This window comes from Diaphorina citri, unplaced genomic scaffold (assembly GCF_000475195.1).
Source record: "Diaphorina citri unplaced genomic scaffold, Diaci psyllid genome assembly version 1.1 scaffold1718, whole genome shotgun sequence".
NCBI classification, from domain to species: Eukaryota; Metazoa; Arthropoda; class Insecta; order Hemiptera; family Psyllidae; genus Diaphorina; species Diaphorina citri.
The window spans coordinates 37,489-51,440 of NW_007379144.1; the positions used below are offsets into that span (position 1 = coordinate 37,489).

The window sequence follows — 13,952 nt, forward strand, 5'->3', positions numbered from 1 at the left end:
GCGCCCCGATCTCTTTTCTTTTTTTTTTTTTTTTTTTTTTTCTTCCCCCATTTCTTCTTACCATATCCATTCCTTTTTTTATCCTCATTTATCCTTCTTCCTCTCCTCCTTCTTCTTCCACTCCTTCTTCTTCTTCTTCTTCTTCTTCTTCTTCTTCTTCTCCTCCTCCTCCTCCTCCTCCTTGTTCTTGTTCTTCTTCTTCTTCTCCTTCTTCTTCCACTCCTTCTTCTTTTTCTTCTTCTTCTTCTTCTTCTTCTTCCTGTCATCTTTCTTCTTCTTGTAATCCTTCTTCTTCCTCCTCTTCTTTCCTTCCCGCACCCTTTACCTTCTCCTCTATTCGCTTAATCTCCACTAATTGCATCACACATAGTTTTTTTTTCTCTCTTTCCACCACGTCTTTCTTAGTGGATTTTTTTTTTTTTTTTTTTTTTTTTTTTAACTTTTTTTAAATTTTTTTCCTCCGGGGGCAAAAAAGTGAGTTTAAACCCCTTTCAGTTTTAATCTCGGTTTAAGCAATTTGCCTGGCTGATTTCATGTTTTTATTTTTTTAAAAGTCAACTAAGCAGATTGTGTAATCCGAGAATTAATCTAAATGGGAAGTATTGTGTCTCTCCTCGCCAATCTGACGAATAGAATAGAATTGTTTATTGTTTTGTGTGTTCAGGTTCACATTGCCAACGAAGAAAAATTTGGAAAAATTCTAACTTCGAAGGAACAGTGCAATAGTGCTAAACAAAAATGGGCGCGGCACACAAGGGATCGGGAAGAGACCAGCTTAACATAATAACTTCGAAGGGGGAAAAAATCGAACGAAGAAAAATTTGTTGAGTGTGACCGGGTTGTAATTTCAACGACTCCGCCACTGATAAAGACAAGAATTCCCTTTTCCCTGCGGAAAATAATTCCCTTTTCCCTTCTTTAGATGTGAGAAAGGTCCCTTTTCCCTTCTTTATATGTGGGGAAGGTCAGGGTTTTCTAGTTAACATGGTAGTATTTGTTTTTCATTTTCTCCCGGTGTAGTTACTCTTTCATCTCTCTCTCTCATCTATCCCTTCTTTATATGTGGGGAAGGTCCCTTTTCCCTTCTTTAGATGTGAGGAAGGTCAGGGTTTTCTAGTTAACATGGTAGTATTTGTTTTTCATTTTCTCCCGGTGTAGTTACTCTTTCATCTCTCTCTCTCCTCTCTCTCTCATCTCCCTCCCTCTCTCTCATCTTTCTCTCCTCTCTCTCATATCTCGAGGGTGCTATCAGCAAGGACTTTCCCCAGTGGAGAGATCGGAACAGCAAGTAGAATGGAATTGAATAGAATGTTGAACAGTGAATTGTTTAAATAGAATATACCTTCCTCATTTATGTTGGGATTTGTTTGTTTATCCTGATATGGGATAGGACTGAAAAGTCCACTGAAAAAAAAAAAGAAAACAAAAAATGTACCTTGGACCGCTTTCGCATAACTTGAAGGCACATTCCTTTACACCCATGCCTATATCCAAAAACGGAGAAGTTCGATCAGAAAATTTCCGCCCTGGCCGGAATTCGAACCCAGCACTTCCGGGTTGAGGTCAGTGCTCTTGACCACTCGGCCACACAGGTGGGCGCTCTGTGGCCGTCTATTAACCTAACCCACGATTTCTAACTCTTGTTTAAGTTAACCCGTTTTCAACTCTTGTTGCAGTTAACCCGTTCGAACTCGAGTGCCGTGACGCTTCAGAATGCCCCCAGGGAGCTGACGGGCTACTACAAGTGTCAGGTGTCCGCCGATGCCCCTCTGTTTACCACGCTGGAGAAATCCCAGCTCGTCATTGTGGCCGGTAAGACAACAAGGGGTTAATATTATTCTTTTAGTAGCCTCCGTGGCCGAGTGGGTATCACACTAGGCTAGCACTCCGGAGGTCCCGGGTTCGATTCCCGGCGGGGTCGAAGTTTTTTCGGCTCTGTGCTTGAATTTTAGGGTGCACTCAGTCTCGTGAGGACAATTGAGTAGCTCTATTAAACTGTTGGTATAATGGAACAACTTGTTCTAAGCTGACAGTCTAAAATGTCTAAATAAAGCATTACTTAGGTATAGGTAGGGTAAGTGTACCATTTATTGGCCCACCTGTACCATACGCCACATAAGTCTGAACTGGACGAAATTTTTCAAGATCCAATTTCATCAAAAGAAAGGGCTTTAAAAACTGCTAGAAACCAGTGATTTCAAAATTGTAGTCATAAAACAAAAATTAGAAACAAATAAATGTGGGCAGGTGGGCCAATAAATGGTACATTTTTTAGGTGGGCGAATAAATGGTACACTTACCCTACTTTAATCGAGAAGCGACCAGTCACGGCATTACCAGAGTAAAATGGAAAATTATGGATATGTCGGAAATACATGGTAAAGGAGGCTCTTAGTAATACTCTGATATCCACAAAAATTGTGAAGAAACTCTCAGCTTCACCACAAATAAATCATGATTTAGATTTTTAGATTAGACATTGGGTAAGTGTACCATTTATTCGCCCACCTAAAAAACGTACCATTTATTGGCCCACCTGTACCATACGCCACATATAATTTTTGTTTTTATGACTACAATTTTTGAATAGCACTGGTTCGATAGCAGTCTTTAAGCCCTTTCTTTTGATGAAATTGGATCTTGAAAAAGTTCGTCCAGTTCAGACTTATGTCGCGTATGGTACAGGTGGGCCAATAAATGGTACGTTTTTTAGGTGGGCGAATAAATGGTACACTTACACTATCTACTTCAAATCGACGTTATGGTTCAGTATATCCTTCGACCTAGGAACCTGCGAGTACCTACCTAACCTAATACATTAAAATTTAATACAACTTATACAATAGGTAATACAATAGATCAGTTGCGCTTACTTGGGTGATGTTTCAAAGTCATAGAGCAGGAAAAATGAGGACCAACGGAATTTTTCTTTTTCTTCTACGACTTCTAGATACCGAGATAAATCGATTTAAAAAATACAGGTAAATCGTGAAGTTTGACGTCACGGCATACGCTCCCGTAGGCGAAGACGTCACATCAAATGTCCCGAGCAAAGCTCCCTCACAGGCAACGCATATTTGAACTCTTTCATTAGAGCGGAAAATAACAAGCGGGGCCCGTCCCTCCGGGAATTTTTCGATCTTGGTTAAGGAAAATCAATATTTATGTACCTACCTATTTTATTTAATATTCAGTTTATTATTATTCTTGATTTGTTTTTTTGGTTTTACTTTTATGTAATGATTTAAAATCAAGACTAGAGCCCGTTCTCCCTTTATTCCCAATATAATGTTCAAGTCACCCATCCATTTATTGGCCTTGCTCGGCGTAGCTTAACATAGATGACGCTAAAACCGGTCTTAAATGATCGACTGAAGTGTTATCTAAAACTTTCTCGCTTTGAGTTCACAGGTCGTCGCGACAAATTTCGAGATCAGAGCTCATTTATGTAAGAAAATGTGAAAAAATCCTCCAAAAACCAGTTTTTTTGGTTTTTTGGCTTTAAGGTTTTCTGGACAAAATTTGCACCACCATTTTCGTAATCAGGCCTTCTTTCTCTCTCCCCTCCCTCCTTTCTTCTATTTCTCTCTCCCCCTCCAATGCTCTCTTTCTCCCTCCCCTCTTTCCGTTTCTCTCCCTCCTTCTCCCTCTCCCTCTCTTAGCTCCACATGTGAAAGAACCTGACATAAGCGATTTCCTTTCACTCCATTTAACACACTCGCATATATCTTTCTCTCTCTCTTTCTCTCTCTCTTCCATCTCTTAGAAACTAGTGAAGGAAGAAGAATTTTTTTTTTTTTTTTTACTCTTCGAAAAAAAAAACGGTTTGTTTGAGAGGGAGAAAAAATAGTGAAAGAGAGAGGGTTTGACAGAGAGCAAGAGAGAGAGAGAGGGAGGGAGAGAGTTTGACATCAGAGAGCGAAAGAGAGAGAAAGAGAGGGAGGGAGAGTGTTTGACAGAGAGTGAAAGAGAGAGGGAGGGAGTTTGAAAGAGAGTAAGAGAGAGAGAGAGAGAGTTGGAGAGAGAGAGGGAAGAACTTAAACGAAGATGTGTGGCTTAACAATTTATTGATGTCATTTTTTTAAGTTAAAAAAAAAAAAAAAAATCTACATACTTACCTATCTGTATGCTGATAATGCAAGTCTTCAAGAAGAAGTAGAAGAACATGAAGTAGAAGAAGAAGAAAAAGAAGTAGAAGAAGATGAAGAAGAGGGGGTCGACGTTTTTCGTCAGCCTCTGAATCAGCCATAACATGTTATGCTCTTCGCACTCTACGTCCTTTGCTATTAAATTTCTATTGCATAATATTGTAAGAAGTAAGTGGGCAATGTTTGTTTTTTTTTTTTTTTTTTTTTAAAAAAAAGAGGTTTGATAGAGGGAACTGTAACTGCTATGGTCTTATCGTCCCGAAATTGAAGAGAGAAGGAAGACAGGATAGGAGAAGGCCAGCCGTTCCGAGAACGAACTTCATCCCATCAGGATAAAATCCGGCCCGGGAGGGAATCGAACCCGCGGCCTAGCGCTTATAAGGCAGACACGCTACCAACCAAGCTACATAGTAGCTCCTGAGCATACAAGGGAAATAATTTCAAGCTGGTATCCGCCCTATTATAGTCCCCCAGACAGACTGACTGCATCTTTTGGGTCACTAGGAAGATATTCACCATGAAAACTCATTTTGATATATTTCTTGTTCTTCTTTTTCTTCTTCTTCTTCTTCTTCTTCTTCTTCTTCTTCTTCTTCTTCTTCTTCTTCTTCGTTTTCTAATCCTTATTCGGGTTTCTTGTAATAAAGATTTCGGAATTGAAGATACGAAAAATTATTCCTCCAGAAAATTGCACCAGTATTTAACCGATGGAGCAACAAAAAGAGGAAAATTTGAAGGGGTTTTTAACCCACAAGGTGGTAGGAGGGGGAAAACCCAACGAAAAAAAAATCCCTTTTCCTTTTGTGCAAATTTACTCGAGCGCATTTGAATGATGATGAATTGAAAATGATTCCGACGCAACGGTAGAGAAAAAAAATCGCACTGCGTGCACGGGAGGGGAGCTTTGCCCCTCCCCCACCCCCTGAGCGTTTCGCTTGGTTGTGCATAATGTGCACATTTTCGCGCTGCGCACTCCCTATTTTACTGTCGCGCTACGTTCTTCCGAGGTTGTGCTTATGGTCGCGCTGCGCGCTCCCGGGCCCCTGAGCCCTAATGTCGTCCCTGAAGAGAGAGAGGGAGAGACTTCAAAATAATGCAAAACCCTTCAAAAGTTTTTCACTATGACTTCTGAGCCATGCTGTATGTTGGTACCTACCCGGCCGGTATGTTTCAGATACATTACCTACTCTGTACCTACCTACTTCATTTGAACTCTTTTTTTTTCGCTCTAATGTAAATAGTAGATATTTAATAGCCGGAGATTCGTGGAGCTTCCACTCTTATTAAATAAATATGTTAGAGTAAATATATCCGCTGTGTACATGATGGAAATAAATACCCATCTCTTTATTCTTCATAGCCATGTTCTGTTGGGTGGAAGAGCTCACTGGGTGAGAATCCTGCCATAAATCCTTGAAAAATAAATTTAAAAAAATGTTTCAAACATAAAAAAAAAAAAAAAATGTTTCATAAACATGTAATAGCTAATATTGGTAAAAATGATGGAAAATGTAAAGAAAAATGTTGCCACTACCATTGAGTCTAAATAGTAGAAAATCATCTAATATGGGAGTCTTTGAAAGAGAATTAATAGTCAGAAAGAGAAACAGAGGGAGACGGAAGGAGAAAAAATAGAGAGAGAGAGAAACTAAATAAAAAAAGAACTAGATAATAGGTAATCTCGTATTCAAAGATTTCAAATGTATGTAGTTACTGAGAAAGAGGAGGGAGAGAAAGAGAAAGGGAGAGAGAGAGAAAAATAAATAATAAAAAATAAATAAATCATACATGAACATAATTCAGAGAGCGAGGACCTGAGAAGAGAAAAAAGGAGGGGAGAGAAGAGAGGAGAAAGAGAAGGAGGGAGAGGAGGAGAAAGAAGAGGGAGGGAGGGAGGGAGAGAGAGAGAGAGAGACCTTGTTCCTTAATGTGGAACGAAGCTGAAGCACAGAGTTTTTGGTTTGGAAATAATTCACAAAAAAATAATTATAATAAAAACATAGTATTTTTTATATATTTTATATTTTTATTTTTTATATATTTTCCAAATACATGAGCTTTGTTGTACCCCTCCCGATATGCCCCAATAAAAATGTGAAAAATGAGGAGTATGCATATAAGATCGGAAGAGCGTCATTATTATTATTATTCATTATTATTATTATATATTATATATTATAGTATCATTATGATTACTATTATTATTATTATTATATATATTTGTTATTATTATTTTATTATATTATTAAACTATTACAAATAAGATTACTACGGTACTTAAAAAATGTTTAGGAAAACACACAAAAAAAACTAAAAACAAAAAAAAAACAAATCATGCTTTTTTTTTCCAAACAATGTTTTTATGTCGTTTTTAGTGGAGACCGCCAGAAAATTACCGACGGCTAATGTGGTGTGTTGTAATGATAAAGAAAATAAAAGATAATGGTATAGTAAAAAAAAAAAGAAAAAAAAAATGAAAAGAGTGATATTTAATTCTCAACCCCCTGACAAGATAGGAGAGCTTTTATTTTACAGTAGACCCTCGATTATTCAACTTCCTCTATTCCCATTTAATTCACCCCCAAAATATTTTTTTTTTTTTTTTTTTTTTTTTCAACTCCAAAACATTGTTTTTCTCTATCTTACAAAGGATATCTTATTGGGGGAAAAGATCATAGAAAGTGATCATACCAACATCGGTCATTTCAACTACCCCCGGTCCCAATGAGTTGAAATAATCGAGGTTCTACTGTATTTTATTTTTTTAATATTATTGTTGTTATTTTTATTAGGGGAAAGAGGGGTAAAATGATTCGCAGGGGTAAGTGGAACTCGAGACGGGTTTGAAGTTTTTCCATTGGTCTCGCGGGCTTCATGGAGCTGAGTTGTGGCTGATGCATGTAACATGATGGTAGACTGACTTCTAACATGCTCTGGCTCTGGGGCTAATACTACATTACTTTCATCCAGTGCCGTGGAGTGAGATTTTCAATGGGGACTCCGTAGACCTTCAATGGGGACTCTATAGACCTTCAATGGGGACTTCGTAGACCTTCAATGGGAACTCCATAGACCTTCAATGGGGTCTACATAGACCTTCAATGGGGTCTACATAGACCTTCAATGGGGACTCCATAGATTTTCAATGGGGACTCCATAGACCTTCAATGGGAACTCCATAGATTTTCAATGGGGTCTACATAGACCTTCAATGAGGACTTCATAGATCTTTAATAGGGACTCCATAGACCCGTACAGAGTATCTCTGGGTTTCCAAATAGTCTCCAAAACAACTACTCAACTTGAAGAGTTTTGACAGAGGGAACTGTACCTGCTAAGGTCTTATCGCTCCAAAATCGAAGAGAGAAGGAAGACAGGATAGGAGAAGGACGATCTGATCCGGGCCAATTGCACCTCCCAAGGCTCCGACCCTGCACCTAACGTTACCTGGTACCTCAATGATAATCAGGTAAGTCAGATACCTTCTCAGGACGGTGATTAGTAAAGTCCGGATTTTTTACTTTCTATTACCCTTACGTATAGGGAACCTATACAAGGTAATGAGAAAGTATTGCAATCGGTCCAAATAAAGCCAGCCTTTCCGAGAACGAACATTATCCCTTCAGGATAAAATCCGCCCCGGGCGGGAATCAAACCCGCGGCCTTGCGCTTACAAGGCAGACGCACTACCAACCAAGCTAACTAGGCTGGTAATTTGAGAACTAGTGTTTCTGATGAAAATGCCACTGCTGGGTAATAGGCTTTATAAGATTACTGATTTAACATTCTGAACTTAGTATTTTCAGTGACTGGTAGGTAGGGGTGTGGCAAACCCATATTTCGTAGCAATGAAACAACTGCTACATTGGACGCATGTGGTCTGTGTCGTAGCATGCCCATCCCGTAGTATGCCTCTCATCAGATGGGCGAGAAGAGGCACAATACTCCCCATTTAGGTGCTGGGTCAACACGAGAACACCAGAAAGTAACCCGTTGAAATATTAGCGATTTCCCCTCTCCTGAAGCCGATTCCCCCTATTTTAAGGGCACCAGAAAGTAACCCGTTGAAATACATATTTGCAATCGAAAAGGAACAAAAGCGAGGCTCCCCTAGCTTCGATCTAGGCTACGCCACTGATTCTACCTTTTTCCAGGGGAAATCCCTAATGTACTCGTTCCTAGGTTAGTTTTAATAGGTTCCTAAATATGCTATCCTTGCTGAATACACTAATACACTAAGTACCCATTGAGTGCTTAGGTATTAACAAATATTATAGAAAGATACTCTAGACTAGTCTAGACCTCTGGAGTTCACGTTTCTTTTTATTATTACCTGCCTACCTATTATGTTTTTTTTTTTCTTTTTTTTTAATGATGATGAAAATATTTAATTATTATTTATTAAATAACAATGGAATAAATTACGATCATATTTTTCTCCGTTGAAGGTAGGTACATATTATGCATAGCTATTTCATATCATTTTCAGTAATAGGGATGAAAGTAATTGGATAGGTAGGTAACTATGCACATCATTACCTACGAAAGCTATGTGAATGTGAATGATATGCAGTGGCGTAGCGTGGTCTAAATTCAAGTGTAGGGCGTGTAGCGCTCATGCACAGGTTTACCAAGTCCCATCACAGTACATGCCATTAATATTTATAGGCACTAGAGTGAACTTTTGAGTTGTATGGCCGCCATACAAGCCATACATACACGCTACACCACTGATGATATGTATACCCACCAAATAGAGATCGAGTATAAAAATATAGATAACTGAATAAATACCTAAGAAAGAGAGAGAGAGAGAGAGAGAGAGGAGAGAGAGAGCTCAAAACTAAGTAAAAAGTTCAAACTTATTATTTAGACTAGGTACCTAGGCTGATCTGAAATTAGAAAGAACAAAAACTCATACCTAGTGGTTTATTGCTCTCTCTCTCTCTCTCTCTCACTCTTCCTTTCTCACTCTCTCCCTCTCTCTCACTGTCCCTGACCTTATCACTCTCTTTCTCTCTCTCTCTCTTCCTCTACCCTTCTTTGTCTTTTATCTCTTCTTCTCTCTACCAAGCCATCCCTCCTTCTTTTTCTCCTCTCCTTCTGTCTTTCTTTCTCTCTCTCTCTCTCTCCCTCTCTCTCTCCCTCTCTTTCTCTCTCCCTCTCTCCCACTATCTCTCTCTCTCTCTCTTTCTCTTTCCCTGTCCTTCATATCTCTCTCTCTCCCTCTCCTCGTTGGAATTAAAGAGTGAGTAGAGAGACTGAGAAAATTCTGCATTGGAAACACCTGCAGGTATAATGTTCGAAAGAAAAATACAAAGTCCAGTTGAAAAAGTCAGGGGTCCCTAAAATGGGGTAAGGGCCACGGACCACTTTTATTCGATGGGTTTATAGCGTCACTGTACAACTGCTAAGGTATTTCAAATCATGAGTAAAAGGAAAGGAAAATAAGAGAGAGAGAGAGAGAGAGAGAGAGAAAGAGAGAGAGAGAGGGGATCGGTTCCGGGGAGGGCTTGAAACCTGCTCATAGATCACGTTTTGAGAACCACTGTTGTAAAAAGAGAATTTCTTCGTACAAATTTGCAGATTCCATTTGAACTTTTGTAAGAAGATTACAAAGAATTGAGGAAAACGAAGGAAAAAGAAAAAAAAACTGTTTAAAATGTTATGAAACCCAAATACATTTTTTTTTCCTTATCCTATCTATAGGAAGGAAAATAATGGTATTCTGTATTCTACAAGTTTTCGACGGTCAGTTTGTAGTACTAAAACACGTTTTGAGGTCTTTTAGAGCCTATATCCAAAGTTTCAGCCATTGGTCCGTGTGTGTGTCTGTAAAAAAAAAAAAAATCTCGAGAACGGTAAGAGTAGAACGAACTAGGACTGTAGTACTAAAACAGGTTTGGGGTCTTTTAGAGCCTATATCCAAAGTTGCAGCCATTGGTCCGTGTGTATGTCTGTAAAAAAATAATAATAATAATAAAAAAAAATATCTCGAGAACGGTAAGAGTAGAACTAGGACCTTGTTATTCTTTTTCTCCTTATCTTTCATTCCTTTCTTTTCCTTTGATTTTATTCCTTTCCTTTCTTACTTTTACCTGCCTTTTTAGTCCGTCCTTCCTTTATTATTACAATAGTAATAAAAAAAGGTATAAGGGACGGGCTATTGTATTCGCTTCGCTGTCGTCTGTCTGCCAGTCGGTCTGTCCCCATAGAAGGACTTATCCAAGCCTGGTCGACCTACATATCAAATTAAAGGTCTTTTTACCAGGAACACAAAGTGGTGGTGCAACCAAAAAGCCAAAAAACCAGAAAAAATGGTTTTTGGGGGGATTTTTTTCACATCTTCTTACACAAATGAGCTCTGATCTTGAAATTTGTCGCGACGACCTATGAACTCAAAGCGAGAATGTTTTAGAATTTTAGATAACACTTCAGTCGTTATTTTAAGACCGGTTTTAGCGTCACTTATGTTAGGCTACGCCGAGCAAGGCCAATAAATGGATTGGTGACTTAAACATTATATTGGAAATAAAGGGAGAACGGGCTCTAGTCTTGATTTTAAATCATTACATGAAAGTAAAAGCGAAAAATCAAATCAAGAATAATAATAAACTGAATATATAAACAAATTAGGTAGGTACATGGTTGGAGGAGGAAGCTTGTCGAGGCAATGGATCAACTCCGGTCTGAGATGCCACGGCAGTAAGTAAGTAAGTAAGTAAGTAAGTACATGGGTACTGATTTTCTCTAATCACGATCGAAGAAACTACGGGCTAAAAAATTCCCGGAGGGACGGACCCAGCTTGTTCTCTTTTAGTTTCTTTCTTCTCCTCTCATTTCTTTTTCTCTTTTCTCCCTTTCCTCTCCTTCCTTTTTTCGCTTTCAGGAATTTGCCCCTGATTGTGGGATCGGAGGAAATTTTACTTTAAAAGTTGGCTTTTAATTTCTTTCTTCTCTTTTTATTTCTTTTTCCTTTTTCTCCCTTTCCTCTCCTTCCTTTTTTCGCTTTCAGGAATTTGCCCCTGATTGTGGGATCGGAGGAAATTTTACTTTAAAAGTTGGAATTTTCCCTATTCCCTCTCTACGTAGAGCATTCTTATTGAAAACTTTTATTTTTTCATTTCATAAGCGGATTCCTTCCCTATTTTAAATTCAAATAAGAGGAAATCCTGTACAACAATGAAGTTGTACCTATGTGTAGGTAATAGGTACCTACTCTAGGTACATATGTCTTCTTCTTCTTCTTCTTCTTCTTCTTCTTCTTCTTCTTCTTCTTCTCCTCCTCCTTCTTCTTCTTCTCCTTCTTCTTTTTCTTCGCCTTTTCCCGTGTACAGACGGGGTCGGCGTTTTTCGTCAGTCTCTCAATCAGCCCTAACTGGGGTGAGTGCTTTGGGCTGACATTTGCTTTTGGCTACAAATTTTACGAGTGGATGCCCTTCGCACTCAACCTTTGCTATTTCTTTAGCAAGGGAAATTCAGGCTGGTCTACTCCCTGTTTAACGTCCCCCAGTCAGACTAAGCTGGTCTACTCAATGTTTAACGTCCCCCAGCCAGACTACTCTGGGTACAATACATATGTACTCTAGGTAGGTACATATGTACTTGCATTAAATAGGGTTAAAGATAGAGAGAAAAAGAGGGACATAGAGAAAAATAAACAAACAGATGGAAAGGGAAAAAAAGGTGAAGAACGTCCCCCAGTCAGACTACTCTGGGTACAATACATAATTATGTACTCTAGGTAGGTACATATGTACCTGCATTAAATAGGGTTAAAGATAGAAAGAAAAAGAGGGACATAGAGAAAAATAAACAAACAGATGGAAAGGGAAAAAAAGGTGAAGAAAGAGAGAGAGACAAAAAAAAAGAAAGATGAAGAGAGAGAGAGACAGAGAGAGAGAGATAGACGGACATAGAGAAAAAGAAACAGACAGATTTAAAGGGGGGAAGTGGAGAAAGAGAGAGAGTGGAAGAGATAGAGAGAAGAGAGAAAGAAACTGGAGAGATGACAAAAACAGAGAAATAATATAGAAATAGAGGAAGAGGAGGGGTGGAATAGAAAATAACAGAAACTAGTGCTAAAGTGTTAGAGTGAGGAAGAGGGATAACAAAAGAGAGAGATAGAGATAACAAAGGAGAAAGACAGAGAAAGAGCAAGAGAGAGAGAGAGAGAGATGGTGAGGAAGAGAGTGAGAGAGAGATGAAGAAAGAGAGGGAGAGAGCACTTTGTATTTTTGTCATTTCAAAAGAAGAAAAGAAAAGTCAAGAAATAAACGTACCTTGCTTCTAAACAATGTGTCGAAAAGGGTTAAACCAATCTCATGCGTCAAATAGGGTTAAACGAAATAGGGTTCTATAAAAAATTATACAATGTATTAGCTTGTACTGATTTCTGTCTGGCTGGGGGACGTTAAACAGGGAGTAGACCAGCTTGGTCTGACTGGGGGACTTGAAACAGGGAGTATACCAGCCGGAATTTCCCTTGTTAAATAAATAGCAAAGGGCATCCACTCTTAACCCTTTAATGCTCAAGGTCATCGATTTTGCTCAAATTTTAGCATGTTATAGGTCTTTGGTCATAGACACCGGAAGGGAAAATAAAATTTTCATTATCTCAATCTTTCAACCCCCTGTAGGTCAATTTTCCAAATGTTGCAGAATCACAACACTGCGCACTAAAGGGTTAATGTGTAGCCAAAATCAAATGTCAGCCCAAAGCAATCACCCTAGCAAGAGCTGATTGAGAGGCTGACGAAAAACGCCGATCCCATCCCGTCTAGTCAGAGGGTATTTTTCTTACGAAAAAAATCTGTAAAACTTTAAACAGTTGGGAAAATTTTTCGTGGAAAAATAATATGGATTGGAATTGAGACCACTTGACTTAAAGTAGATTTACATAAAAAAAAAAACAAAACAAAACAAAAAAAAACATTAAGTCAAGGATTTTTTTTTAATTCTATTCTATATTGGGTACTATTTTCCGACTTCAGAGAATTCTGTAAATAATAAAAATAATATTATTTAATAATAATAATATAATAAGACAAGCTTTGATGTACAAATAAAATTTTGAAGTAAGTAAACCTAATATAAATTTAGGCATTTATAATAATAATTAGGTATTATTAAGTACCAATAGAAAATAGGAGGTGAAGAAAGAGAGAGACAAATAAAAAAGAAAGATGAAGAGAGAGAGAGAGACAGAGAGAGAGATAGACGGACATAGAGAAAAAGAAACAGACAGATTTAAAGGGGGGAAGTGGAGAAAGAGAGAGAGAGAGGAAGAGATAGAGAGAAGAGAGAAAGAAACTGGAGAGATGACAAAAACAGAGAAATAATATAGAAATAGAGGAAGAGGAGGGGTGGAATAGAAAATAACAGAAACTAGTGCTAGAAAGTGTGAGAGTGAGGAAAAGGGATAACAAAAGAGAGAGATAGAGATAACAAAGGAGAAAGACAGAGAAAGAGCAAGAGAGAGAGAGAGAGAGATAGTGAGGAAGAGAGTGAGAGAGAGATGAAGAAAGAGAGGGAGAGAGCACTTTGTATTTTTGTCATTTCAAAAGAAGAAAAGAAAAGTCACAAATTGACAAGAATTTCTGACAAGTCAATATTTGCCCGGTTAACCCTTACTGGTGCCTTGTCAGAAGCCCAAAGTGTTTTTTTTTTTATTATTATTTTATTTCTTTTTTTTTTCGTTTCGTTTTTTTTTCTTCTTTTTCGTTTCGTTTTGTTGTTTTTTTTTTTAAGTTTGATAGAGGGAACTGTCATTGCTAAGGTTTTATCGTCCCGAAATCAAAGAGA

At 38.3% G+C, this 13,952-nt stretch overlaps 1 protein-coding gene across 1 annotated transcript in view; it reads left to right on the forward strand.

Moving 5' to 3' along the window:
* LOC103516998 overlaps positions 1 to 7,650 on the forward strand; it is a 37,733-nt gene extending 30,083 nt beyond the window's left edge. The window contains exons 2-3 of the mRNA XM_026829240.1: positions 1,677 to 1,808; positions 7,531 to 7,650. Coding sequence (XP_026685041.1) covers positions 1,677 to 1,808; positions 7,531 to 7,650 — 252 coding nt within the window. The remainder of the gene's footprint in view (positions 1 to 1,676; positions 1,809 to 7,530) is intronic.
* The last annotated feature ends 6,302 nt before the right edge of the window (positions 7,651 to 13,952 follow it).